The sequence below is a fragment of the Lethenteron reissneri genome, chromosome 16, assembly GCF_015708825.2.
Source record: "Lethenteron reissneri isolate LAM-NWPU_2019-01 chromosome 16, ASM1570882v1, whole genome shotgun sequence".
Classification (NCBI taxonomy): domain Eukaryota; kingdom Metazoa; phylum Chordata; class Hyperoartia; order Petromyzontiformes; family Petromyzontidae; genus Lethenteron; species Lethenteron reissneri.
In genome coordinates, this window is record NC_083794.1 from 11,128,503 (window position 1) to 11,156,322 (window position 27,820).

The following is a 27,820-nucleotide window of genomic DNA, read 5'->3' on the forward strand; positions in this document are numbered from 1 at the left end:
GCTGGGTGTACAAATTTAGTTTGCCGTGGGCATCGGATGTAATATGGCAAGATCGAGCATCAAAAGTGAATTCATAACTCATTCTCCAAGAGGCAGGTCGTATAAACAGCACGTCTAACAGCAACAGCGTAGAGTCAAGCGGGTATTACAAAAAGCAACTCGAAAGAATAAAACACGGCTCTATAGTGCTGCCACAGGCAACACTGAGCAATGCCAGACAACACAACTTTGCTCAAAATAAAACAAATGGGTCGATTAGACTGCTCACTTCAAATTAGCCTTGCATCGCGGTGCTTGACACTCCCCAGGGCTTCAAGGTGACTGCGTCTTTAGGAATGTACCATTCATCAGGGGATCTGTTAGTTGGGAAGGAGGGTGGCGGTGTTACCCGAGATGCGGTGAATTTTCATAAAAACCGGGAGTCCATTTGTAACTGAGCTGCACTCGTGTATCCATCATCCCAACTGGTCTTTTCAGTCCTTACATTTTATACTGTCAACAGGGGGCAGTGCAGTCAAATCCATGGTACTATACCGCAGGTAAATCCTTGCTAAATGAGTGAACGCAACGCATTTTCGCTCTTACGCCATTAATTCGCGAACACGTTTCGCGCAACACTGAACGCGCACCGTAATGACAGCATCTGACTGCGTACATCGTATCTGGGCAAATATTTATTGTTGCATTATGGGGATATTTTCGCTTAACACGGAACTTTTCGGGAATGCATCTACCGCGATAAACGATGACTTGCCGCGCTACGCACCGTCGCAAACCCGCACTAACCAGAGTAGTGAAGCGTGGTCAAATACTGTACTCAAGATTATAATACGCTTCGGAGAGACGCATCCCACATGTGTGCCTGGGGTCTAGACAATTCTGGACAAGCACACTGGATTCAAAGGCACACACCCAAACATGTAAAATACAGGATGGAAAACAAAGTACGCCCTGTACTCCGTATAAAACGGTAACCCTCACGAGCTCCACGGCACAGGGAAGCCCCCGTCCGGCAGTGAATTGATAACATGACTGTGCATGTATATAAAAAAATGTTTGTCTAGGTAAGGTCCACTGAGCGAAATATAGCTCTTTTTCAGAAGCAACCTGGCCACATTATATCTCGACGAAGGGGCTTATGTGGACATTTATAGCCGAATACTCTAAGCGCATGTTACTACATGTGGCAGGGAAAAACTGGAAGTCCCGGAGAAAAATCGACGCGACCACAGAGAGAACACGCAAACTCTAAATCTACAGGCGTCGGGGTTGAGATCGAAACCACGACCTCCTGAGGTTGTGAGCATCTCGCCACCGTGGTGCCCTATTGCCAGGTAATTCTGGACTGCTCGGAGACAAACCCTTTTAGCAGCCGGGCAAGGTGTGTGCGCCAGGTGCCCCGTCCGCCCACTGGAAGAATGCGCATTGGCGGTCGCGCCCCTGCGCGCAGGCGTAGAAGTTGCGTCCGTTGTTGGGGCCCAGCTTGAGGACGGTGCGCATGACGCAGCGCAGGCCGTGATCGCACTCTGGGAAGTGCAGGTCGGCCCACTGCACAAAGACAAAGATCACCCATATAGTGTTAATGTACATTTGGGTCAAGTGCTGTTAGCACCATTGAAGTCCAGAATGGCACACGAGGGGGTGAGTGGCCCTACAGACACATACACAACCACACACAGATCACACCACCAGCAACCCCCATTAAAGACGACAGCCAGGTTGAGCTGTCAGCGGCGGAGCGCGAGATCTCCCGCAGCTCGGCCAGAAGTGGCTCACCTCGAAGTGCTGGCACTGCTGCTTCTGCGGGAGGGCGCAGGCGTGGAAGTGCCGGCCCCTGTTGGGCCCGGCTTTCTGCACGACGCGCAGCGCGCATGGGCGGTCGTGGCCCCTGCAGCGTGCCACGGTGCCATCTCGCGCCGCTGCCCCGCTCGCATCGGGGATTTCACTGCCAGGAAAACGCGCGGTGGCTTAGAATTGATGCTCTAGGAAGGCGAAAGGTACAGCCCTCAAATTGCTTGCTCACACCCCAGGTGACGGAAGCGCCCTCCACTGTAAGCAGCTACGGGGTATTTTGGCCTATTCAAAGCTGGACCCACGGTGGCTATGAGATGTTAACTACCTCGCCTGGTATACAGGAGGTCGTGGGTTCAATCCTGACCCTGACGCCTGCTGTATATATGGAGTTTGTATGTTCTCTCCGTGGTCGTGTGGATTTTTCTCCGGGTCCTCCGGCTTTTCCCTCCACATTTAGAAACACGCGTTTTAGAGTATTTGGCTGCTAGAAATTTCCACAGGACAAGCCACTTCGTTGAGCTATAATTCGTGGCCAGATCACTTCTGAATAAGTATAACCCGTAAAAACAAAGTTTTTCACTATAAATCCTTTATACGCGTGGCGGCTAGAGTCCTCTCGTCCTCTGGTTTGAGATGGCTGCCACCTATGGGTCAGATGATTGTCTGTCAGTATTAAGCAATTGGTAATTAAATATTTAATTCGTTTTCCCTAAACTGTAAAATTTTGGAAAAAAAATTTCACGAACATTAATTGTCTCGCACAACGAGTCTGTGTGCAAAATGTCAGCTCGATTGGATCACGGGAAGTGGGTTAAAAAACGACCGAAAGATTTGCACGGTCGTCAGCAAGCAAGCACGCAAGCAAGCAAGCGAACTTAATATAAAGGATTTAAAAAGAGCGATATAGCTCAGTGGGCCTTACCTGGTAAAATAAGATAGTTTTACTTTGTAAGAGGTGACAGTACCAAAACTTTAACCCTCCACCCATATATATATATATACACACACATCAGTTCTCCAATATGATTTGGATCGCATTGTGTGTTGATTGGTGACGATATCTGACTTTTTTGCTCCATGACCTGGCAGCTTTTTCAGGAACCGAATTCACGGTTGTGATGTACAGCACAACGGCATGAAACCTCTGAAGTTATATAGTTAAAAAAAATCTGTCCTAACTCTGGTTGGGGAAATGTAATCCTTCCTGAAAGTTGAATGCAACTTTCAAATGCCCTTCGCTGGTAATCACACACTAACACACATCTCAGTTACTTCTGTAATTATCAAGAGTCGGTGACCTAACTGACCGAGCACTCTAAAATTAGAAACGGCGGTGTTGTGACCGTCAGAAACATTCCCCTCTGCATTACCCGATTAGTGCGGCCAAGATCCTTGCTGCGCGGACAAATATGGCGTGAGCCGTTTCTCCTCGTGTGATCATGGTTTGGAACGAAACCCATTTTCATGCTGCAGGTTCCGGATGTAGGTGCAGGATCATGTGTTCAAATGCGGTCGATTTCACAAGCTTACCGTACCCGGAATTTTGGCCGCGATTGTTGGGTGTCCTGTCCACAGAGTCGGGCTTGAATCTCTTAAATGCTTGGGAGGCATGGAATGGAGCAACCGCTCCGGGTGTGCGTGGGGCTGTTTTCAGAGGGCTTCTGGAATTCGCACCTTCATTCCAGCTCACCGCCTGTGCACAGAACAAATCACTTCTGGGTTAGGGCTCTGTTGATATGATGTATGTAATTCGTTTTACTGAACACTCTTTAGCGGTGAATGGAGAATTGTTTAACGATCGTCAACTATGGTCGGAAGCGATGACTCTATGGCTCCATCTGTAATGGTGGGTGGTACAAACAACTCTTGAATGATAACCAATATGAACAGCACTTAACTATGAAGTTGTGTTGCTATTAGGGACCTACCAGATTGAAAACCGAGCATATTAATCAAATTCAAGAGGCACAAACCAGAGCTAAAAGGATTTTTTTTTAAATAGACGAATTTTAACCTGACAGCTGCCTGCCAACTTGTATCCTGCTCACAGTAGCGAGATGTTAACTACCTCGCCTGGTATGGAGGAGCTCGTGGGAGCTCGTGGGCTCCATCCCGATCCCGACGCCTGCTGTATATTTGGAGTTTCAATGTTCTCCGGGTCCTCAGTTTTTTTCCCTCCTCCACATTTAGAATCAACGTGCGTTCAGAGTACTTGGCTGCTATAAATTTGCACGTGATAAGCCACTTCGTTCAGCTATCATGTGGGGCCCGTTTTGAAAAAATAGCTATACAGCTCAGTGGGCCTTCCCTGGTAAAATAAAAAGTTTCGTTTCTATAATATAGTTCAGTTTAATACTTTCAAAGACAAACACACGTTGGAAAGCGCCAAGTAATCCACACGTTTTGGCATGATATTTTGCGCACTTGGTTTAGTTTTGAGTCTACCTTCTGGAGGTGATGGGAAGCTTCGATTTCCCCGCAGAACTCTTTACCTGGCGCGAGTCCGACGAGCCCCCTGCCCCAAACGGGGCGTCCCGCGCGGGAGGGCCAGGGGGCAACCCAGGAGAGGTGATGATGAGCGTGGCCGTGCCAAACGCCGTGCGTCGGTTGACTTTGGTCACCACGCACGGCCGTGGGAAGGCGTTGCACGGGTACAGCATGAGACGGTCGTCATGCAGCGTGGAGCAGTGCTCCGTGCAGTCTGCCTGAGGCTCCGCTGCACAGGAACGGTAATACGTCATCTTAAAATGAGAACTCAAAAGCAACCAACCCAACCCATACAAAAATGTCTGCGTGCTTTTCTGCTCAAACGAGCACAAGGTGGTGAACGTCGCCTGTGAATATGGCCATAGGTAAACTACGGTTGACTTCCCACGAGCTCCAGGTGTAAAATAAGTGAGAATAAATCACGAATCATCGATCGGTTTACAACGTGCGTATGTTCTCGGAAGTATTTACTTAGCAATACGGGAGCCAACGCACGTGGCTGTCAGGGATCTTTCTTACCAAAGCATGCCACATACTTGCATTAGACTTATCAGGTTTGCAGAACTGCAAGTGGTCCTTTTAGCTCTAGCTTTGGTCTCCCAAGTATTGGTTAATTCTTCGATCAATTTGGACAGTTTTCCTCTGGGGCATGTCCCTAATAGCAACGCAACTTTGGATAATTGTTGCGCGCGTTATCATATCCGCTTGTTATAGACAGATGGACACACAGAGCCGACGATAATTCGCTTTTAACCTTCGTTGGAAAGCTGCAACAAACGTTCAAACTTGACGTTGAAAGATTCGGCACAAGAGGCTGAAAACGAAAAAATTAACCCGTAAAAACAAAAGTTTTTCACTATAAATCCTTTATATGCGTGGCGGCTAGAGTCCTCTCGTCCTCTGGCTTGAGATGGCTGCCACCTATGGGTCAGATGATTGCCTGGCAGCATTAAGCAATTGGTAATTAAATAAATAAAAAATGTTCCTAAAAAGTGTCAAATTTAGCAAATTGTTTTTCACGAAAATTAATTGTCACGCACAATGAGTCTGTGTGGAAAATGTCAGCTCGATTGGATCACGAGAAGTGGGTTAAAAAACGACCGAAAGATTTGCACGGTCGTAAGCGCGCAAGCAAGCGAACTTAATATAAAGGATTGAAATAAATAACGACCGAGAGATTTGCACGGTCGTAAGCGCGCAAGCAAGCGCGCAAGTGAACTTAATATAAAAGATTTAAATAAAAAACGACCGAAAGATTTGCACGGTCGTAAGCGCGCAAGCAAGCAAGCAAACGAGCTAACTTAATATAAAGGATTTAAAAAGCACAAAGTGTTCGTGAGCGAAGGGCCACGGCGGAGTGGCGACGCACGGGGAGGTCGCTGGGTGAGGCAGGCGTCGCAAGCCGCGTCGGAGCCGCAGTTGACGAGCGTGCAGACGGCGCAGGCCCACTCCTCCTCGGCTCGCGACGCAACGTCCTGCCTGCCGACCTCGGTGGTGTCCGGCCTGCCTCCTTGCACCCAGGCCAGAAGGCTGTTGTTTCTGTGCTGCAGTTTGCTGTTTAGGGGGAAACATCGGGAGTTTACAGCAGAGTTCTTCAACTAGACTAGGGGTCGGCAACCAAAATAACAAGAAGAGCCATTTCTTTCCAATTCGGTACAAAATTCAGTATTTCAAGAGCCGCAATGCATCTATGTACATACTGTACATACGTATATATCGTCAAGAAGCAGCCCGTAAAGAGCCGCATGCGGCTCCGGAGCCGTAGGTTGCCGACCCCTGAACTAGACCATCGCATACCGAAATCAGCGTGCGTTTGACGACTCGTTAATTACACTGGTCAACACACTTTTTCTGGCGTAAGGTATTCCAACGGTTTTAAGGTAATTTTGGGGGGGGCTGATTCCAAATCTGGCATCAGTTTTTCTCTATCACATCAGGTTTTTGAGATGTCAAATATTGAATTTTCAATAAAAACTGCAGAAGAAAAATATTAAATAAATGTGGATATCTACATAAAATGATATTATAAACACACTATCCTAAAAATACAGCACCATATTTTAACACTAAAGCAGTCACTGACTCGCAACAACTTGCAATCATAAGTGACAGAGTTAATTTTGGGTAAAATCAATGAAAATGGGGTATGCCGATAGCATAAAAATTAGATGTGATAGAGCAAATCTGAGATCAGATTTGGAATCGGCACCCTCAAATTAGTCTAAAACAGCTGCAAAAGTCCAGGCCAGAAAAAAAAGGGTTTTTTTTTTTTTTGACCAGTGTTATCGAAGTGACGGTGACGACACCTCGCCGGGGTTTGAAACGGGGGACCCTCGCTACCTGGGGTCGACGTGCCGTGGATCCTCGTGCTGGCAGCTTGGGCAGAAGTACGTCATGCGCCCATTCTCCCCGAGCCGGCACACGACCACGCGGGTCCGGCACTGCCCGCACGCGCTGCGTTTGTACACCCTGCAGTGCTTCTGCAGCGCCGCGCCCGTCTTCCGGCACTGGGTAACAGAAGCGAATCGTCAATATCGGCAGTGGAGAACCTTCACCGGCCCACGACTTCATTACGTATGCCCCGCAAACTTTGTTTATTTCGGCCCGTAGCTTAATTTTGTACTGCTCACGAATTCATTTCGTACGACCCTCGACTTAATTTTATACTGCCAATGACTTCATTCACGTGGCCTGTGGAGTTCACTTCCAACAGCCTGCGAACTTCGCTTCGCAGGGCTTATGGCATTCACTTGACATGGCTCGCTAATTAAATGAATATTGTCCGCCGTGACCAGCTTGGTAAAGTATGGTTATACTACCCCAATGACTTATCGGCGTGGGAAACCTTTTCATGCAACAGCGGGCTTGATGAAGGGCTCAAAATTATTCACGTGTTGTTATGTACAAAAAGCCAGGGGTCGGCAACCAAAATAACAAGATACATTTTTTTCGTATTCAGTATAAAAAACACTGAGTCGCAATGCACTGTGGGTGAATCCGAGACGGTGGCGTTCCTTAGTAAATAACGGTCACGAAGCAGTCACTTAAAGAGCCGCATGCGGCTTCGGAGCCACAGGTTGTCGACTCCCTGATCTAAACTATCCATAGGTGTGCAGTCGGTGTGTTGTGCGCCCCCGTATGATGAGTAAGTGCTGGGTTTGGTGAATCGGTGATTTGTTTGTTGCTTGCCACCAGGACCCCACCTGATAGAAAAGCAGAGAGAAATCCCTGGTCATTTTCACGAGGTGTTTGATCTGCTCCAAGCTCAGTTGGCTCACCTGAAAAAAAAAAAGAACATCACAAAAGCAACAAAGAGAGTATTAATGGTCAAGTGAAGCCACGGATGACATCAGTGACGAGTGATATCTAAATCCGTTCTGGGCACCTACTTTCACCAAACCTGCATGACTGACCAGTGAGGTGAAGTCTGGTCAAACAAATTTGCATGACCAACATGGCATGGGCAGGCGTTCATACAGGAGTGGATTAGCTATGGACTTAACTTTGTTTTAAGTATATAAAAACAAAACAAAAGAAAAGTAATCTTACCGTTTAAAAACACCAACAGTATGTGTTTGCACAAAGGCAATTGCACTCATGAGTTGCCAGAATAAATGGCGAAGCACCATCATTCTCGACCAAGTGGAAGTGTGTTTTGATTAGACTCCAGGCATTCACAGTGTAGGAGTCTTTAGTTTTTCTCCAGGAACAATTTACAGGCAAGATGGACTAAGGTTTAAGAATACGAGACATTAACGAAGCAGGCATCATTTCGCACATTCTATGGCGGCAATATGCTAAATATTAAAAATGTTCTCACATTAGCCACCAATCTCGAATTCGTGAAAGTTCAAAAAGTGGAGTTCAGGGCTTCATTGTTTCCGGGGTCAGTGTCCCAGAAAATATCTCTGCACCCGGCACATCACGTCCAGTATACAACTCGCTATGGCTCCTGTGCCACCTCATCCAGTCTGTCAGTGACCCAGAAAGTATTCGGTGAGAAATACTGCCCCCTTCATGCCAACCCACTCATGGATTCAATAATTAAATTATTGAGCTGCCATCTCGTGGCCGCCGCCGCCGCCACCATAGCCTCAAGGATACACCACCTGGTGTTACCAGATAGCCTCACGATGACCTACCAACCAGCCTGAAACTCTGCTTCGCTTTCTCCGGGTGCTCTTAAATGCCACCACTGTGGCATGTGCGCCTTGAAAAAAAAACTGTTGAGAAATGCCCAACAAGAAGCGGCGGCGACGCCAAAGGCTTCTGTGGTTCTTCCGCCGCCTGTTCTCACCGTAATGGCTGGGTGGAGACCGCTGTCCAGGAGCCCCTCGTTCTTGATGATGTTGCCGACGCCGGGCAGCAGCGCCTGATCGAGCAGCACGTCGCACAGCATGCGGCCCGCGTGGGCCCCCAGTTCCGTGCAGGCCCTCTCCACGTCGAACCGTCTCGAGCACACGTCCAGGTCTCCCCGCGCCCGTACACGCTCGCGACACGCTTCGGCGGACCTACGGTTTCGCGCAAAGACAACGGTCCCAGGGTTCTACAGACTGGGCTGCTGCGGGGAAAGTGCCTGTTCACGAGTGCCTCTGGGTCCTCTCCAAATCAGTAATTTTTTTTCAAATTCCAGACAATCAAAAATGCCACTGCCAGACTTCTCACCCGCATCCGTAACCAAGATCACGTCACCCCAATACTCCGACTTCTCCGCTAGCTCCCAATGCAATCCCAGATCAATTTTAAGATCGCACCCAACGCCTTCAAGATTCTCCATGAACTTGTACCGCCTACCTCTCATCTCACTCTATTCCGCTCCACTCACTCTTCCACCTCTTCCTTCTCATCTCACTCTACTCCCCTCCACGCACTCTCCTACCTCTCCCCTCCACGCACTCTCCTACCTCTCCCCTCTCATCTCACTCTACTCCCCTCCACGCACTCTCCTACCTCTCTCCTCTCATCTCACTCTACTCCCCTCCACGCACTCTCCTACCTCTCATCTCTCATCTCACTCTACTCCCCTCCACGCACTTTTCTACCTCTCCCCTCTAATCTCAATCTACTCCCCTTCACGCACTCTCCTACCTCCCCGATAATCTCCCTCTGCCTGCCTCCATGCACCCTCCGCTCCAGCAGCCATCCTTGACTCGTCGCTCAGAAGTGAACACGCCCTCTACTGCCCACCGTCTTTAGCAGCGTCAGCACATGCAGGGCAGCCCTTTTGTCAATCCCCCGTAGGACGAGGTCTGCGTCAGCACCTGATATCAAAGGTGGAGTCGTAGAAGACGATGCGGTCGCTGCTGAGGACGACTTCCAGGGCGGGTGGACGCCGAGTCTGGCCGTCGGCTCCAGGGTTGATTCTCATGGAACCATTCATGCCGAAGTGCACCCTGTGTGGGAGAGCGCCAAGTTGAACGAACACTGCAGTGTGTGTGAGATCTAATCGTAAGCACAGCTAGTGCATCTGTCAATCGTCTCAGTCAACTCAACAACCTTGGTCTGTCCTGTAACCTCCTGCCAGCGAACCTTCCACACTTGACGTAGCATCAAAGTGCACCTTGCCTGGCACAAGCGCCGTGGTGACGTCACCGGCACTTATGGTGGCTGTTATTGCTGTTCTGCTACTGCACTGGTACTTACAGCAGAGGCTTTATCGTGATACTGTACAGTGAGTTGGTAAAAATCTAGCATGTGCATAGATTATGTAACGGACATTGCTGGAGGTACACTACCGAGAAACACGCCACAATGTGTATTCCAAGCAAAATTATGAAAGGCAGTTTGGTATTAAAATTATTCAAATTGAGAGCACATTTCAATTCATGTATACTAACTGCTATGACAAAATGGATCAGAAACATGGAACATTGACAAAGAATTTCTAAAATAATGCACGTTTCATTGTACCATCTCCCCACGCAATTTATTTAATAATTCACACAATCTATTAATGTAACGTCTCCTCTCAAAAAACACATTTTTGGACCGTGAGCTTGTATAAGTTATCTTTTTTTTCTCTCTGCAGGAAACGACCTCAACCCACCTGCCACTCCCAACAGGCCCAAGGTGTAGTCGGTCCCCTGGGTGGCAGGAAGATTTTTGGAGGCTCAGTACAAAATTCCAGACGAGGGCCCCCCCCTCCTTGGCCCTTTCTGAGGTCTCCGAAGCCAGGGGCAAATTGCCCCACCTGCCCCCCCCACCACTATCGCTGCAGCCCTGGCAGTGCCTACCGTAGTGCGCTCTCTTTGAAGTAGAGGAACAGCTCCTTGCCCAGGGTCTCCACGCCCGTGTACTGCTGCCCCGTGAGGCTTGAGAGCTGCCCGGCTGGGCACCACCCTCCTCCTCCTGCTGCTGCGCCCTGCGCGGCCGCCTGGCACGGCTGAGAAAGAGACACGGGGAGCATTGGGAACAGAGTTCGTGTTTGGCTTTCGAGTGCGAACGAACGCCACTGTTCAGTGTAAAGGTGCAGTAATGCAGCTATAGTGTGTACAGGCGGTGCAACTGCACCGGAGTCCAGGTGTCGGACTACGAAGAGCCGAGCGGGCCGGGCGGGGGCAGAACTGGACAGGAGGCCCTCATTTCACGGGTCTTCATCTCGCCACGGTGGTGAAATGTTAACTCCCTCGCCTGATATGAAGGAGGTAGTGGGTTCGATCCCGACCCTGACGTCTGTATATTTGGAGTTTGTACGTCTCTTTCCCTGGGTCCTCCGGCTTGTCCCTCCACATTTAGAATCAACATGAGTTTTGGAGTATTTGCCTGCAATGAATTTCCACATGATGATAAACCACTTCGTTTGCGTGATCATTTATGGCCAGGTCGCTTCTGAAAAGAGCAATATATCCCAGTGGCTCTTACCTGGTAAAATAAAAAATAAATTGTTTAGTTTACTTCCACTAGGTGCCCATACCAACCACGCCACGCCATTGAGGAGGTTAAGAGGTATTGGGAAAAGCTAAGCAGGTTTCAGCCTGGTGATTACTCGTTTGCTTGACTGCCTGGTTATACCAGACAGTCGAGGCTTGGCCTACGTTGTGTGGCCAAGTAAATCGGATGGTGGCACGTGACTGCAGTAGCCGCAGTGCATTATCGAGAGGTGTGAACTGGATGCGTTGTGCCGGGCTGTGAATCGAAAACAGTGCAATGCATGAGGATGAGTTCAGTGGCCGGATTAAGGTTCTTGTAGGCCCAAGGCACTCGCTTGATTGTGCGAAAAACACCATTGGAAAATGTAAATTTTGCAATTTAAAGAAATCTCGAAAAGTTAATCTCCGGTGTTAATTTCGCTCACCTTATGAAAAAAACGATTGATATTGACACGACTCTACCTCTTCTATATATTATTTGCTTATCCTTACTCTACAAATATATTTATTCAAGAAGATACCTTGGTTAAACGTGTTTTTGTTAATCATACATACAAACAAAACACATGGTCAAAGTGCGCCTTTTGGCGTCATCTGGTCCAACACCATGTGAGACTAGGCTCTAAGGAAAGCTGTCTCGGGTGTGGACCAATCAACTTCAAGGACAGTGCATACATTTTCAGAGTTTTTTTGTTTGTATTCCGACCGCAGGTATTGTGGTCAATGCAAACATGACTCCTTGTAAAAAAGGTGTCAGTCTTGACAGATAAAAGGGTAAAAAAACAATTATCATATTTTGTTACTGGCAAATGAGGTTCCAATAGTGTAAATGCTTATCCCGAGCTCTCATACTCTGATGGTTCATTGTCTTTGAGTTGTGCGCCTCTTGGTGTCATCTGGTCCAACACCATGTGAGACGAGGCTCTAAGAAAAGCCGTCTCGGGTGTGGACCAATCAATTTCAAGGACAGTGCATACATTATCAGAGTTATGTTTTTTGTTTGCATTCCGACCGCAGCTATTGTGGTCAATGCAAACATGACACCTTGTAAAAAAGGTGTCAGTCTTGTTGCCAAATAAAAGGGTAAAAAACAATTATCACGTGGTCAAAGTGTTTGTTCTCGTCGGCCCTGGATGAGTTGTAGGAACTCACGCGCTGCTGCTGCTGGTGGTGCTGGACTGCAACTCCAGATGCCGCTGTCCTCGTGCTCAGCACCGTCTGGGAGACGCGAACCCTGACCCTGATCCTCTCTCCGTTCAGCGTGCACCCAGGACCCTCCACCATGGCGATTCAACAACAGCAGCAGCAGCCACCGCTAATCTTGCACAGGGCTGTTGAAGAGCGCTAGTGGCATGAGCAGGGGTGACCACTAGCCGTAGCAGCTACCACCATCCACACAATGATCACGTTCTGGTAGTAGCAGAGGATCTTTTAGCAGGAGCACTATCTCTTAGCAGGAGCACTATCTCTTAGCAGGAGCACTATCTCTTAGCAGGAGCACTATCTCTTAGCAGGAGCACTATCTCTTAGCAGGAGCACTATCTCTTAGCAGTAGCTACCACCACCTTATTCTGCAGTCTATAAGATTCTATAAGGAATACTGTCAGGAACAGCCACCCTCTGTGAGCTACAGCATCCCACTAGCAGCAGCAGCTACTATCAACACTGCAGTGTGATTGCATTAGGCGCAAAAGCACGATTTATGTTGAACTTCTTTTGCACCGTACGTAGCCAACCGTGCACAACGGAGGTGCGGGGTGGGGGGAAAGGACACCAAACTAAACGCACGAAGCAGTTCTAAGTGAAAACGAGTTCAATAAATGAGCGCTATAACGGCAAGATTCGCCAACATCCCTAGCAGTGGTTAGGGAGAAGACGGCTCACGCTCCTGAACCACTACAGACTCCACCATCACCCTGTGTCCTGGCAGTAGCAGCAGCAGCAGCAGTAAGGAGCCCACACGACATTGACAGCCAACAACCCTGACGAGACCACGGGATTGATGCTGGCAGCGGCTACCCCACACAGCTCACGGCAGCAGGCAACTGCGTCTCAGCAGCAGCAGCAGCGAGCGGGAAATTTGCTAAACGCAGGCGGCTTCAGCGAAAAATTCAGTGGCCGGGGACATTTGCGGAAGTGGCAGCAGCAGCATCAGCAGTAACATCAGCAGCATCAGCAAGCAGCTGCAGCAGCAACATCAATCAGCAGCATCAGCAAGCAGCTGCGGTTTGCAAGGGCCGAGCACAGAGAGACGACAGCTGGAGCGACAACACCTCTCGCTAGCAAACATCAACAACCGCAGCGGAATAAGCTGCTGAGCAGCGAGTTGGGGGAGGAACAAGGAGGAGGAGCGGTGGCGCTGCGGTTGGGTCCACGCGGCACCAGTCGTGGCTGCTGCTGCTGCTGCTGTTCTATCGATAGAGGCCCATGGACTAGGGGTGGGCTGCCAGAGGGGGCTCGAGTGAGAGTAGCGAGGACGACGAGGAGGAGGGCACACGGGTGAGCGAGAGAGTGAGCGAGAGGTGGAGGTTTTACACAGAACCGGCCCTAGACCTTTGGGGGCCCTAAGCAAAATTTGGTTGGAGGCCCCTTTGATGTATGATTTTTTTCACCCACTCGCTAGCAGTGAATCTAGGGGGCCCTCTGCTGGCCACGGGGCCCTTTGCAATTGCAAGGGTCGCTTAGTGGCTGGGCCGGCTCTGGTTTTACATAAATGCTAAGTAAAAAAAAAATACGAAATGATGAACGAAGCAAAGTGCCGAATACACCGAGCATCTTCTTGTTTCCACTGATCGTAAAAAAGAGAGAGGAAAAAAAAGGATAGCACACGGGGAGGCAAATGGGCGACTGCGAGGGGAGAAGGTAACGACTGTGAGGCTAGAGGAGAGAGTGGAGCGGAGAGAATGGAGAGGGGAGAAACTGTGAGGGTATCGACTGAGGGGTGAGGGGAGAAAGTGTAGCGACTGTGAGGAGAGTGGAGCGACTGTGAGGGGTGAGGGGAGCGACTGAGAAGGTAACGACTGAGAGGGTAACGACTGTGAGTGGAGAGAGAGGGGAGGGAGGGTAACGACTGTGAGAGGTGAGGGGAGCGACTGAGGAGAGGGTAACGACTGAGAGGGGTGAGAGTGGAGCGACTGAGAGGGGTGAGAGGAGAGAGAGTGGAGCGACTGAGAGGGGTGAGAGGAGAGAGGAGAGGAGAGAGTGCCTTCCCACGGCCAAGTCCAACGTCACACTCGAGGTCTTCAAATTGAACGTTTTCCACAGCGCAGGCAAAGAGCAGATGTCCTTCACCCAACACGACAACCGCAAGTGCGGGTGCAGGCCCTGCTCGGGACCACTAGGGTCCCGAGACCCATGAGACAGAGAAGCTTTCCCGGGGAAATAAGCTGAATAAATAATACAATGATTAAAAAAGAGAGAGAGAGGAGAGAGGGTAACGACTGTGAGGGTAACGACTGAGTGGAGAGGAGAGAGAGGGGAGAGAGGGTAACGACTGTGAGAGGTGAGGGGAGCGACTGAGGAGAGGGTAACGACTGAGAGGGGTGAGAGTGGAGCGACTGAGAGGTGTGAGAGGGTAACGACTGAGAGGGGCGAGAGTGGAGCGACTGAGAGGTGTGAGAGGGTAACGACTGAGAGGGATGAGAGTGGAACGACTGAGAGGGGTGAGAGTGGAGCGACTGAGAGGGGTGAGAGTGGAACGACTGAGAGGGGTGAGAGTGCAGCGACTGAGAGGGGTGAGAGTGCAGCGACTGAGAGGGGTGAGAGGAGAGAGAGGAGAGAGTGCCTTCCCACGGCCAAGTCAAACATCACACTTGAGGTCTTCAAATTGAACGGTTCCCACAACGGAGGCGAAGAGCAGATGTCCTTCACCCAACACGACAGTTGCAAGTGCGGGTGCAGGCCCTGCTCGGGACCACTGGAGTCACGAGACCCATGAGTCAGAGAAGCTTTCCCGGGGAAATAAGCTGAATAAATAATACAATGATTAAAAAAAGAGAGAGAGGAGAGAGGGTAACGACTGTGAGTGGAGTGGAGAGAATGGAGAAGGTAACGACTGTGAGGGTAACGACTGAGTGGAGAGGAGAGAGAGGGGAGAGAGGGTAACGACTGTGAGAGGTGAGGGGAGCGACTGAGGAGAGGGTAACGACTGAGAGGGGTGAGAGTGGAGCGACTGAGAGGTGTGAGAGGGTAACGACTGAGAGGGGCGAGAGTGGAGCGACTGAGAGGTGTGAGAGGGTAACGACTGAGAGGGGTGAGAGTGGAACGACTGAGAGGGGCGAGAGTGCAGCGACTGAGAGGGGTGAGAGTGGAGCGACTGAGAGGGGCGAGAGTGGAGCGACTGAGAGGGGTGAGAGTGCAGCGACTGAGAGGGGTGAGAGTGGAGCGACTGAGAGGGGTGAGAGTGGAACGACTGAGAGGGGTGAGAGTGGAGCGACTGAGAGGGGTGAGAGTGGAACGACTGAGAGGGGTGAGAGTGGAGCGACTGAGAGGGGTGAGAGGGTAACGACTGAGAGGGGTGAGAGTGGAGCGACTGAGAGGGGTGAGAGGGTAACGACTGAGAGGGGTGAGAGTGGAGCGACTGAGAGGGGTGAGAGTGGAACGACTGAGAGGGGTGAGAGTGGAACGACTGAGAGGGGTGAGAGTGCAGCGACTGAGAGGGGCGAGAGTGCAGCGACTGAGAGGGGTGAGAGGGTAACGACTGAGAGGGGTGAGAGTGGAGCGACTGAGAGGGGTGAGAGGAGAGAGAGGAGAGAGTGCCTTCCCACGGCCAAGTCAACAATAACGCTTGAGGTCTTCAAATTGAACGGTTCCCACAACGGAGGCGAAGAGCAGATGTCCTTCACCCAACACGACAGTTGCAAGTGCGGGTGCAGGCCCTGCTCGGGACCACTGGAGTCACGAGACCCATGAGACAAAGAAGCTTTCCCGGGGAAATAAGCTGAATAAATAATACAATGATTAAAAAAAGAGAGAGAGGAGAGAGAGAGAGGGTAACGACTGTGAGTGGAGAGGAGAGAATGGAGAAGGTAACGACTGCGAGGAGTGAGGGGTGAGAGTGGAGCGACTGTGAGGAGAGAGGGGAGAGAGAGTGGAGCGACTGTGAGGGGTGAGAGAGAGAGGAGAGAGGGTCACGACTATGAGTGGAGAGGAGAGAATGGAGAAGGTAACGACTGCGAGGAGTGAGGGGTGAGAGTGGAGCGACTGTGAGGAGAGAGGGGAGAGAGAGTGGAGCGACTGTGAGGGGTGAGAGAGAGAGGAGAGAGGGTAACGACTGTGAGTGGAGAAGAGAGAATGGAGAAGGTAACGACTGTGAGTGGTGAGCGACTGAGGAGAGGGTAACGACTGAGAGGGGTGAGAGTGGAGCGACTGAGAGGGGTGAGAGGGTAACGACTGAGAGGGGTGAGAGGGTAACGACTGAGAGGGGTGAGAGTGGAGCGACTGAGAGGGGTGAGAGGAGAGAGAGGAGAGAGTGCCTTCCCACGGCCAAGTCAAACGTCACACTCGAGGTCTTCAAATTGAACGGTTCCCACAACGGAGGCGAAGAGCAGATGTCCTTCACCCAACACGACAGTTGCAAGTGCGGGTGCAGGCCCTGCTCGGGACCACTGGAGTCACGAGACCCATGAGTCAGAGAAGCTTTCCCGGGGAAATAAGCTGAATAAATAATACAATGATTAAAAAAAGAGAGAGAGGAGAGAGAGAGGGTAACGACTGTGAGTGGAGAAGAGAGAATGGAGAAGGTAACGACTGTGAGTGGTGAGCGACTGAGGAGAGGGTAACAACTGAGAGGGGTGAGAGGGGAGAGAGTGGAGCGACTGAGAGGGGTGAGAGGAGAGAGAGAGGAGAGAGTGCCTTCCCACGGCCAAGTCCAACGTCACACTCGAGGTCTTCAAATTGAACGTTTTCCACAGCGCAGGCAAAAAGAAGATGTCCTTCACCCAACACGACAACCGCAAGTGCGGGTGCAGGCCCTGCTCGGGACCACTAGGGTCACGAGACCCATGAGACAGAGAAGCTTTCCCGGGGAAATAAGCTGAATAAATAATACAATGATTAAAAAAGAGAGAGAGAGGAGAGAGGGTAACGACTGTGAGGGTAACGACTGAGTGGAGAGGAGAGAGAGGGTAACGACTGTGAGAGGTGAGGGGAGCGACTGAGGAGAGGGTAACGACTGAGAGGGGTGAGAGTGGAGCGACTGAGAGGTGTGAGAGGGTAACGACTGAGAGAGGTGAGAGTGGAGCGACTGAGAGGTGTGAGAGGGTAACGACTGAGAGGGGTGAGAGTGGAGCGACTGAGAGGTGTGAGAGGGTAACGACTGAGAGGGGTGAGAGTGCAGCGACTGAGAGGGGTGAGAGTGCAGCGACTGAGAGGGGTGAGAATGGAGCGACTGAGAGGGGTGAGAGAGTAACGACTGAGAGGGGTGAGAGTGGAACGACTGAGAGGGGTGAGAGGAGAGAGAGGAGAGAGTGCCTTCCCACGGCCAAGTCAACAATAACGCTTGAGGTCTTCAAATTGAACGGTTCCCACAACGGAGGCGAAGAGCAGATGTCCTTCACCCAACACGACAGTTGCAAGTGCGGGTGCAGGCCCTGCTCGGGACCACTGGAGTCACGAGACCCATGAGTCAGAGAAGCTGTCCCGGGGAAATAAGCTGAATAAATAATACAATGATTAAAAAAGAGAGAGAGAGGAGATAGGGTAACGACTGTGAGGGTAACGACTGAGTGGAGAGGAGAGAGAGGGGAGAGAGGGTAACGACTGTGAGAGGTGAGGGGAGCGACTGACGAGAGGGTAACGACTGAGAGGGGTGAGAGTGGAGCGACTGAGAGGGGTGAGAGGGTAACGACTGAGAGGGGTGAGAGTGGAGCGACTGAGAGGGGTGAGAGTGGAGCGACTGAGAGGGGTGAGAGGAGAGAGAGGAGAGAGTGCCTTCCCACGGCCAAGTCAAACATCACACTTGAGGTCTTCAAATTGAACGGTTCCCACAACGGAGGCGAAGAGCAGATGTCCTTCACCCAACACGACAGTTGCAAGTGCGGGTGCAGGCCCTGCTCGGGACCACTGGAGTCACGAGACCCATGAGTCAGAGAAGCTTTCCCGGGGAAATAAGCTGAATAAATAATACAATGATTAAAAAAAGAGAGAGAATGGAGAAGGTAACGACTGCGAGGAGTGAGGGGTGAGAGTGGAGCGACTGTGAGGAGAGAGGGGAGAGAGAGTGGAGCGACTGTGAGGGGTGAGAGAGAGAGGAGAAAGGGTAACGACTGTGAGTGGAGAAGAGAGAATGGAGAAGGTAACGACTGTGAGTGGTGAGCGACTGAGGAGAGGGTAACAACTGAGAGGGGTGAGAGGGGAGAGAGTGGAGCGACTGAGAGGGGTGAGAGGAGAGAGAGAGGAGAGAGTGCCTTCCCACGGCCAAGTCCAACGTCACACTCGAGGTCTTCAAATTGAACGTTTTCCACAGCGCAGGCAAAAAGAAGATGTCCTTCACCCAACACGACAACCGCAAGTGCGGGTGCAGGCCCTGCTCGGGACCACTAGGGTCACGAGACCCATGAGACAGAGAAGCTTTCCCGGGGAAATAAGCTGAATAAATAATACAATGATTAAAAAAGAGAGAGAGAGGAGAGAGGGTAACGACTGTGAGGGTAACGACTGAGTGGAGAGGAGAGAGAGGGTAACGACTGTGAGAGGTGAGGGGAGCGACTGAGGAGAGGGTAACGACTGAGAGGGGTGAGAGTGGAGCGACTGAGAGGTGTGAGAGGGTAACGACTGAGAGGGGTGAGAGTGGAGCGACTGAGAGGTGTGAGAGGGTAACGACTGAGAGGGGTGAGAGTGGAGCGACTGAGAGGGGTGAGAGTGGAGCGACTGAGAGGTGTGAGAGGGTAACGACTGAGAGGGGTGAGAGTGCAGCGACTGAGAGGGGTGAGAGTGCAGCGACTGAGAGGGGTGAGAGTGCAGCGACTGAGAGGGGTGAGAATGGAGCGACTGAGAGGGGTGAGAGAGTAACGACTGAGAGGGGTGAGAGTGGAACGACTGAGAGGGGTGAGAGGAGAGAGAGGAGAGAGTGCCTTCCCACGGCCAAGTCAACAATAACGCTTGAGGTCTTCAAATTGAACGGTTCCCACAACGGAGGCGAAGAGCAGATGTCCTTCACCCAACACGACAGTTGCAAGTGCGGGTGCAGGCCCTGCTCGGGGCCACTGGAGTCACGAGACCCATGAGTCAGAGAAGCTGTCCCGGGGAAATAAGCTGAATAAATAATACAATGATTAAAAAAAGAGAGAGAGGAGAGAGAGAGAGGGTCACGACTATGAGTGGAGAGGAGAGAATGGAGAAGGTAACGACTGTGAGTGGTGAGCGACTGAGGAGAGGGTAACAACTGAGAGGGGTGAGAGGGGAGAGAGTGGAGCGACTGAGAGGGGTGAGAGGAGAGAGAGGAGAGAGTGCCTTCCCACGGCCAAGTCCAACGTCACACTCGAGGTCTTCAAATTGAACGTTTTCCACAGCGCAGGCAAAAAGAAGATGTCCTTCACCCAACACGACAACCGCAAGTGAGGGTGCAGGCCCTGCTCGGGGCCACTAGGGTCACGAGACCCATGAGACAGAGAAGCTTTTCCGGGGAAATAAGCTGAATAAATAATACAATGATTAAAAGAGAGAGAGAGAGGAGAGAGGGTAACGACTGTGAGTGGAGTGGAGAGAATGGAGAAGGTAACGACTGAGAGGGTAACGACTGTGAGGGTAACGAATGAGTGGAGAGGAGAGAGAGGGGAGAGAGGGTAACGACTGTGAGAGGTGAGGGGAGCGACTGAGGAGAGGGTAACGACTGAGAGGGGTGAGAGTGGAGCGACTGAGAGGTGTGAGAGGGTAACGACTGAGAGGGGTGAGAGTGGAACGACTGAGAGGGGTGAGAGTGCAGCGACTGAGAGGGGTGAGAGGGTAACGACTGAGAGGGGTGAGAGTGCAGCGACTGAGAGGGGTGAGAGTGGAACGACTGAGAGGGGTGAGAGTGCAGCGACTGAGAGGTGTGAGAGGGTAACGACTGAGAGGGGTGAGAGTGCAGCGACTGAGAGGGGTGAGAGTGGAGCGACTGAGAGGGGTGAGAGGGTAACGACTGAGAGGGGTGAGAGTGGAGCGACTGAGAGGTGTGAGAGGGTAACGACTGAGAGGGGTGAGAGTGGAACGACTGAGAGGTGTGAGAGTGCAGCGACTGAGAGGGGTGAGAGTGGAGCGACTGAGAGGGGTGAGAGGGTAACGACTGAGAGGGGTGAGAGTGGAGCGACTGAGAGGGGTGAGAGGAGAGAGAGGAGAGAGTGCCTTCCCACGGCCAAGTCAACAATAACGCTTGAGGTCTTCAAATTGAACGGTTCCCACAACGGAGGCGAAGAGCAGATGTCCTTCACCCAACACGACAGTTGCAAGTGCGGGTGCAGGCCCTGCTCGGGACCACTGGAGTCACGAGACCCATGAGTCAGAGAAGCTGTCCCGGGGAAATAAGCTGAATAAATAATACAATGATTAAAAAAAGAGAGAGAGGAGAGAGAGAGAGAGGGTAACGACTGTGAGTGGAGAGGAGAGAATGGAGAAGGTAACGACTGCGAGGAGTGAGGGGTGAGAGTGGAGCGACTGTGAGGAGAGAGGGGAGAGAGAGTGGAGCGACTGTGAGGGGTGAGAGAGAGAGAGGAGAAAGGGTAACGACTGTGAGTGGAGAAGAGAGAATGGAGCAGGTAACGACTGTGAGTGGTGAGCGACTGAGGAGAGGGTAACAACTGAGAGGGGTGAGAGGGGAGAGAGTGGAGCGACTGAGAGGGGTGAGAGGAGAGAGAGAGGAGAGAGTGCCTTCCCACGGCCAAGTCCAACGTCACACTCGAGGTCTTCAAATTGAACGTTTTCCACAGCGCAGGCAAAAAGAAGATGTCCTTCACCCAACACGACAACCGCAAGTGCGGGTGCAGGCCCTGCTCGGGACCACTAGGGTCACGAGACCCATGAGACAGAGAAGCTTTCCCGGGGAAATAAGCTGAATAAATAATACAATGATTAAAAAAGAGAGAGAGAGGAGAGAGGGTAACGACTGTGAGGGTAACGACTGAGTGGAGAGGAGAGAGAGGGTAACGACTGTGAGAGGTGAGGGGAGCGACTGAGGAGAGGGTAACGACTGAGAGGGGTGAGAGTGGAGCGACTGAGAGGTGTGAGAGGGTAACGACTGAGAGGGGTGAGAGTGGAGCGACTGAGAGGTGTGAGAGGGTAACGACTGAGAGGGGTGAGAGTGGAGCGACTGAGAGGTGTGAGAGGGTAACGACTGAGAGGGGTGAGAGTGGAGCGACTGAGAGGTGTGAGAGGGTAACGACTGAGAGGGGTGAGAGTGCAGCGACTGAGAGGGGTGAGAGTGCAGCGACTGAGAGGGGTGAGAATGGAGCGACTGAGAGGGGTGAGAGAGTAACGACTGAGAGGGGTGAGAGTGGAACGACTGAGAGGGGTGAGAGGAGAGAGAGGAGAGAGTGCCTTCCCACGGCCAAGTCAACAATAACGCTTGAGGTCTTCAAATTGAACGGTTCCCACAACGGAGGCGAAGAGCAGATGTCCTTCACCCAACACGACAGTTGCAAGTGCGGGTGCAGGCCCTGCTCGGGACCACTGGAGTCACGAGACCCATGAGTCAGAGAAGCTTTCCCGGCGAAATAAGCTGAATAAATAATACAATGATTAAAAAAAGAGAGAGAATGGAGAAGGTAACGACTGCGAGGAGTGAGGGGTGAGAGTGGAGCGACTGTGAGGAGAGAGGGGAGAGAGAGTGGAGCGACTGTGAGGGGTGAGAGAGAGAGGGTCACGACTATGAGTGGAGAGGAGAGAATGGAGAAGGTAACGACTGTGAGTGGTGAGCGACTGAGGAGAGGGTAACAACTGAGAGGGGTGAGAGGGGAGAGAGTGGAGCGACTGAGAGGGGTGAGAGGAGAGAGAGAGGAGAGAGTGCCTTCCCACGGCCAAGTCCAACGTCACACTCGAGGTCTTCAAATTGAACGTTTTCCACAGCGCAGGCAAAAAGAAGATGTCCTTCACCCAACACGACAGTTGCAAGTGCGGGTGCAGGCCCTGCTCGGGACCACTGGAGTCACGAGACCCATGAGACAGAGAAGCTTTCCCGGGGAAAAAAGCTGAATAAATAAGACAATGATTAAAAAAAGAGAGAGAGGAGAGAGAGAGAGGGTAACGACTGTGAGTGGAGAGGAGAGAATGGAGAAGGTAACGACTGAGAGGGTAACGACTGAGAGGGAAACGACTGTGAGGGTAACGACTGAGTGGAGAGGAGAGAGAGGGGAGAGAGGGTAACGACTGTGAGAGGTGAGGGGAGCGACTGAGGAGAGGGTAACGACTGAGAGGGGTGAGAGTGGAGCGACTGAGAGGGGTGAGAGTGGAGCGACTGAGAGGGGTGAGAGTGGAGCGACTAAGAGGGGTGAGAGGGTAACGACTGAGAGGGGTGAGAGTGGAGCGACTGAGATGGGTGAGAGTGGAGCGACTGAGAGGGGTGAGAGTGAAGCGACTAAGAGGGGTGAGGGTAACGACTGAGAGGGGTGAGAGTGGAGCGACTGAGAGGGGTGAGAGGGTAACGACTGAGAGGGGTGAGAGTGGAGCGACTGAGAGGGGTGAGAGGAGAGAGAGAGGAGAGTGCCTTCCCACGGCCAAGTCCAACGTCACACTCGAGGTCTTCAAATTGAACGTTTTCCACAGCGCAGGCAAAAAGAAGATGTCCTTCACCCAACACGACAGTTGCAAGTGCGGGTGCAGGCCCTGCTCGGGACCACTGGAGTCATGAGGCTCAGACCAGCAGACATGGCCAGAAAGACAGGGCTGCAATCGCTCCGGGTGGCTGCCCGGATCCTGATCGAAGCCAAGGGGGCCTTCTCAGCGGCAGCGGGGAGAACGCCCCCCATCGGCGTTGGGGATGACGAGGCCCCTCTCGGTCCCCCTCCACCGGAGCTCTCCGTCGTGCCGCTGCATCGCCAATGCCGACAAGCGAAGGCGGATCACAACCTGTGCCGGCTGGAAGACCTACCAGAGGTTACCTTCGCAAATGTCAGGAGGAAGGTGCTCTACTCCTACATGGTCCGGTTTCACCAACAGGACACCCTGAGGAGCCACAAGGACCATGCCTGGAGGAAAGCCCTGCCCTGCATCTCTCCGGAGAGGCCTCGCTGGAGGCAACTCTACTCCAGCCCGACGTACAACCGCATCGGCGACCTCAGCTGGAGCATCGCCCACGGCACCGTCACCACCAACGCCTCCCTGGCGCGCCTCACCGACACGCCCCCGGAGTGCCGGTCCTGCGGTAAAATGGAGACGGTGGCGCACCAATACGTGGAGTGCAAGAGCCTAAACTCGCTTTTCAAGGTCCTGAGAAACATTCTCCTAAAGTTCAGCCTCCACTTCTCCCCGACGGTCCTCATTTTTGGATACCCAAAGGGCGACGGACCCCAACATCTTCAGGGGCTGGTCAACGTGCTCGTCGGCTACGCCAAGCTCGCCATTTACAGGGCGAGGAAGGTGGCCCTGGAGGGGAAACGTCCGGCCAGCAGCCTGGGCATCTTCCACGCTCTCGTCGGAGCCAGGGTGTGGCTGGAGTTCCGCCATACGCGGCTGACCCACGACATGCCGGCCTTCAAGGAGCAGTGGGCGATGGAGGAGGCCGTGTGCTCGGTGGCAGATGATGGGGAGCTCTGCATGCTGTTATGAGCTACCCGTCGGAGGCCGTAGGACTGCGAGGAGGGCGGCGTACAGAACAAGAGAGAGCGAGAGAGTGTGAGCGACAGAACGAGCGAGAGAGAGCGAGAGAGTGAGAGAGCGAGGGTTACATAAAACCCCGTTTAAAAAAAAAATTTACGAAATGATGAACGAAACAAAGTGCCGAATACACCGAGCCTCTTCTTGTTTCCACTGATCGTAAAAAAAAAAGAAAGTGGAGCGACTGAGGGGTGAGAGGAGAGGAAAGAGAGGAGAGTGCCTTCCCACGACCAAGTCGAACGTCACACTCGAGGTCTTCAAATTGAACGGTTCCCACAACGGAGGCGAAGAGCAGATGTCCTTCACCCAACACGACAGTTGCAAGTGCGGGTGCAGGCCCTGCTCGGGACCACTGGAGTCACGAGACCCATGAGTCAGAGAAGCTTTCCCGGGGAAATAAGCTGAATAAATAATACAATGATTAAAAAAAGAGAGAGAATGGAGAAGGTAACGACTGCAAGGAGTGAGGGGTGAGAGTGGAGCGACTGTGAGGGGTGAGAGAGAGAGGGTCACGACTATGAGTGGAGAGGAGAGAATGGAGAAGGTAACGACTGTGAGTGGTGAGCGACTGAGGAGAGGGTAACAACTGAGAGGGGTGAGAGGGGAGAGAGTGGAGCGACTGAGAGGGGTGAGAGGAGAGAGAGAGGAGAGAGTGCCTTCCCACGGCCAAGTCCAACGTCACACTCGAGGTCTTCAAATTGAACGTTTTCCACAGCGCAGGCAAAAAGAAGATGTCCTTCACCCAACACGACAGTTGCAAGTGCAGGCCCTGCTCGGGACCACTGGAGTCACGAGACCCATGAGACAGAGAAGCTTTCCCGGGGAAATAAGCTGAATAAATAATACAATGATTAAAAAAAGAGAGAGAGGAGAGAGGGTAACGACTGTGAGTGGAGTGGAGAGAATGGAGAAGGTAACGACTGTGAGGGTAACGACTGAGTGGAGAGGAGAGAGAGGGGAGAGAGGGTAACGACTGTGAGAGGTGAGGGGAGCGACTGAGGAGAGGGTAACGACTGAGAGGGGTGAGAGTGGAGCGACTGAGAGGTGTGAGAGGGTAACGACTGAGAGGGGCGAGAGTGGAGCGACTGAGAGGTGTGAGAGGGTAACGACTGAGAGGGGTGAGAGTGGAACGACTGAGAGGGGCGAGAGTGCAGCGACTGAGAGGGGTGAGAGTGGAGCGACTGAGAGGGGCGAGAGTGGAGCGACTGAGAGGGGTGAGAGTGCAGCGACTGAGAGGGGTGAGAGTGGAGCGACTGAGAGGGGTGAGAGTGGAACGACTGAGAGGGGTGAGAGTGGAGCGACTGAGAGGGGTGAGAGTGGAACGACTGAGAGGGGTGAGAGTGGAGCGACTGAGAGGGGTGAGAGGGTAACGACTGAGAGGGGTGAGAGTGGAGCGACTGAGAGGGGTGAGAGGGTAACGACTGAGAGGGGTGAGAGTGGAGCGACTGAGAGGGGTGAGAGTGGAACGACTGAGAGGGGTGAGAGTGGAACGACTGAGAGGGGTGAGAGTGCAGCGACTGAGAGGGGCGAGAGTGCAGCGACTGAGAGGGGTGAGAGGGTAACGACTGAGAGGGGTGAGAGTGGAGCGACTGAGAGGGGTGAGAGGAGAGAGAGGAGAGAGTGCCTTCCCACGGCCAAGTCAACAATAACGCTTGAGGTCTTCAAATTGAACGGTTCCCACAACGGAGGCGAAGAGCAGATGTCCTTCACCCAACACGACAGTTGCAAGTGCGGGTGCAGGCCCTGCTCGGGACCACTGGAGTCACGAGACCCATGAGACAAAGAAGCTTTCCCGGGGAAATAAGCTGAATAAATAATACAATGATTAAAAAAAGAGAGAGAGGAGAGAGAAAGAGAGAGGGTAACGACTGTGAGTGGAGAGGAGAGAATGGAGAAGGTAACGACTGAGAGGGTAACGACTGAGAGGAGTGAGGGGTGAGATGGAGCGACTGTGAGGGGTGTGAGAGAGAGAGGAGAGAGGGTAACGACTATGAGTGGAGAGGAGAGAATGGAGAAGGTAACGACTGTGAGTGGTGAGCGACTGAGGAGAGGGTAACAACTGAGAGGGGTGAGAGGGGAGAGAGTCGAGCGACTGAGAGGGGTGAGAGGAGAGAGAGGAGAGAGTGCCTTCCCACGGCCAAGTCCAACGTCACACTCGAGGTCTTCAAATTGAACGTTTTCCACAGCGCAGGCAAAAAGAAGATGTCCTTCACCCAACACGACAGTTGCAAGTGCAGGCCCTGCTCGGGACCACTGGAGTCACGAGACCCATGAGACAGAGAAGCTTTCCCGGGGAAATAAGCTGAATAAATAATACAATGATTAAAAAAAGAGAGAGAGGAGAGAGGGTAACGACTGTGAGTGGAGTGGAGAGAATGGAGAAGGTAACGACTGAGAGGGTAACGACTGAGAGGGAAACGACTGTGAGGGTAACGACTGAGTGGAGAGGAGAGAGAGGGGAGAGAGGGTAACGACTGTGAGAGGTGAGGGGAGCGACTGAGGAGAGGGTAACGACTGAGAGGGGTGAGAGTGGAGCGACTGAGAGGGGTGAGAGTGGAGCGACTAAGAGGGGTGAGAGTGGAGCGACTAAGAGGGGTGAGAGGGTAACGACTGAGAGGGGTGAGAGTGGAGCGACTGAGATGGGTGAGAGTGGAGCGACTGAGAGGGGTGAGAGTGAAGCGACTAAGAGGGGTGAGGGTAACGACTGAGAGGGGTGAGAGTGGAGCGACTGAGAGGGGTGAGAGGGTAACGACTGAGAGGGGTGAGAGTGGAGCGACTGAGAGGGGTGAGAGGAGAGAGAGAGGAGAGTGCCTTCCCACGGCCAAGTCCAACGTCACACTCGAGGTCTTCAAATTGAACGTTTTCCACAGCGCAGGCAAAAAGAAGATGTCCTTCACCCAACACGACAGTTGCAAGTGCGGGTGCAGGCCCTGCTCGGGACCGCTGGAGTCATGAGGCTCAGACCAGCAGACATGGCCAGAAAGACAGGGCTGCAATCGCTCCGGGTGGCTGCCCGGATCCTGGTCGAAGCCAAGGGGGCCTTCTCAGCGGCAGCGGAGAGAACGCCCCCCATCGGCGTTGGGGATGACGAGGCCCCTCTCGGTCCCCCTCCACCGGAGCTCTCCGTCGTGCCGCTGCATCGCCAATGCCGACAAGCGAAGGCGGATCACAACCTGTGCCGGCTGGAAGACCTACCAGAGGTGGCCTTCGCAAATGTCAGGAGGAAGGTGCTCTACTCCTACATGGTCCGGTTTCACCAACAGGACACCCTGAGGAGCCACAAGGACCATGCCTGGAGGAAAGCCCTGCCCTGCATCTCTCCGGAGAGGCCTTGCTGGAGGCAACTCTACTCCAGCCCGACGTGCAACCGCATCGGCGACCTCAGCTGGAGCATCGCCCACGGCACCGTCACCACCAACGCCTCCCTGGCGCGCTTCACCGACACGCTCCCGGAGTGCCGGTTCTGCGGTAAAGTGGAGACGGTGGCGCACCAATACGTGGAGTGCAAGAGCGTGGACTCACTGTTCAAGGTCCTGAGAAACATCCTCCTAAAGTTCAGCCTCCACTTCTTCCCGACGATCCTCATCTTTGGATACCGAAAGGGCGACGGATCCCAACATCTTCAGGGGCTGGTCAACGTGCTCGTCGGCTACGCCAAGCTCGCCATTTACAGGGCGAGGAAGATGGCCCTGGAGGGGAAACGTCCGGCCAGCAGCCTGGGTATCTTCCGCGCTCTGGTCGGAGCCAGGGTGTGGCTGGAGTTCCGCCATGCGCGGCTGACCCACGCCGTGCCGGCCTTCATGGAGCAGTGGGCGATGGAGGAGGCCGTGTGCTCCGTGGCAGATGACGGGGAGCTCTGCATGCTGTTATGAGCTACCCGTCGGAGG

General features: G+C 52.6%; 1 protein-coding gene across 3 annotated transcripts in view; it reads right to left on the reverse strand.

Moving 5' to 3' along the window:
- Nucleotides 1–135: 135 nt before the first annotated feature.
- NEIL3 (nei like DNA glycosylase 3) overlaps nucleotides 136–27,820 on the reverse strand; it is a 30,747-nt gene continuing 3,062 nt past the window's right edge. For all 3 annotated transcript variants that reach the window (XM_061552381.1, XM_061552382.1, XM_061552383.1), the window contains exons 2-12: nucleotides 12,303–12,481; nucleotides 10,515–10,663; nucleotides 9,543–9,674; nucleotides 8,579–8,792; nucleotides 7,485–7,559; nucleotides 6,622–6,788; nucleotides 5,651–5,835; nucleotides 4,287–4,510; nucleotides 3,330–3,487; nucleotides 1,777–1,945; nucleotides 136–1,548 (exon numbers count right to left, since the gene is read on the reverse strand). In XM_061552381.1, coding sequence (XP_061408365.1) covers nucleotides 1,366–1,548; nucleotides 1,777–1,945; nucleotides 3,330–3,487; nucleotides 4,287–4,510; nucleotides 5,651–5,835; nucleotides 6,622–6,788; nucleotides 7,485–7,559; nucleotides 8,579–8,792; nucleotides 9,543–9,674; nucleotides 10,515–10,663; nucleotides 12,303–12,434 — 1,788 coding nt within the window. In that variant the 5' untranslated portion in view covers nucleotides 12,435–12,481 and the 3' untranslated portion in view covers nucleotides 136–1,365. The remainder of the gene's footprint in view (nucleotides 1,549–1,776; nucleotides 1,946–3,329; nucleotides 3,488–4,286; nucleotides 4,511–5,650; nucleotides 5,836–6,621; nucleotides 6,789–7,484; nucleotides 7,560–8,578; nucleotides 8,793–9,542; nucleotides 9,675–10,514; nucleotides 10,664–12,302; nucleotides 12,482–27,820) is intronic.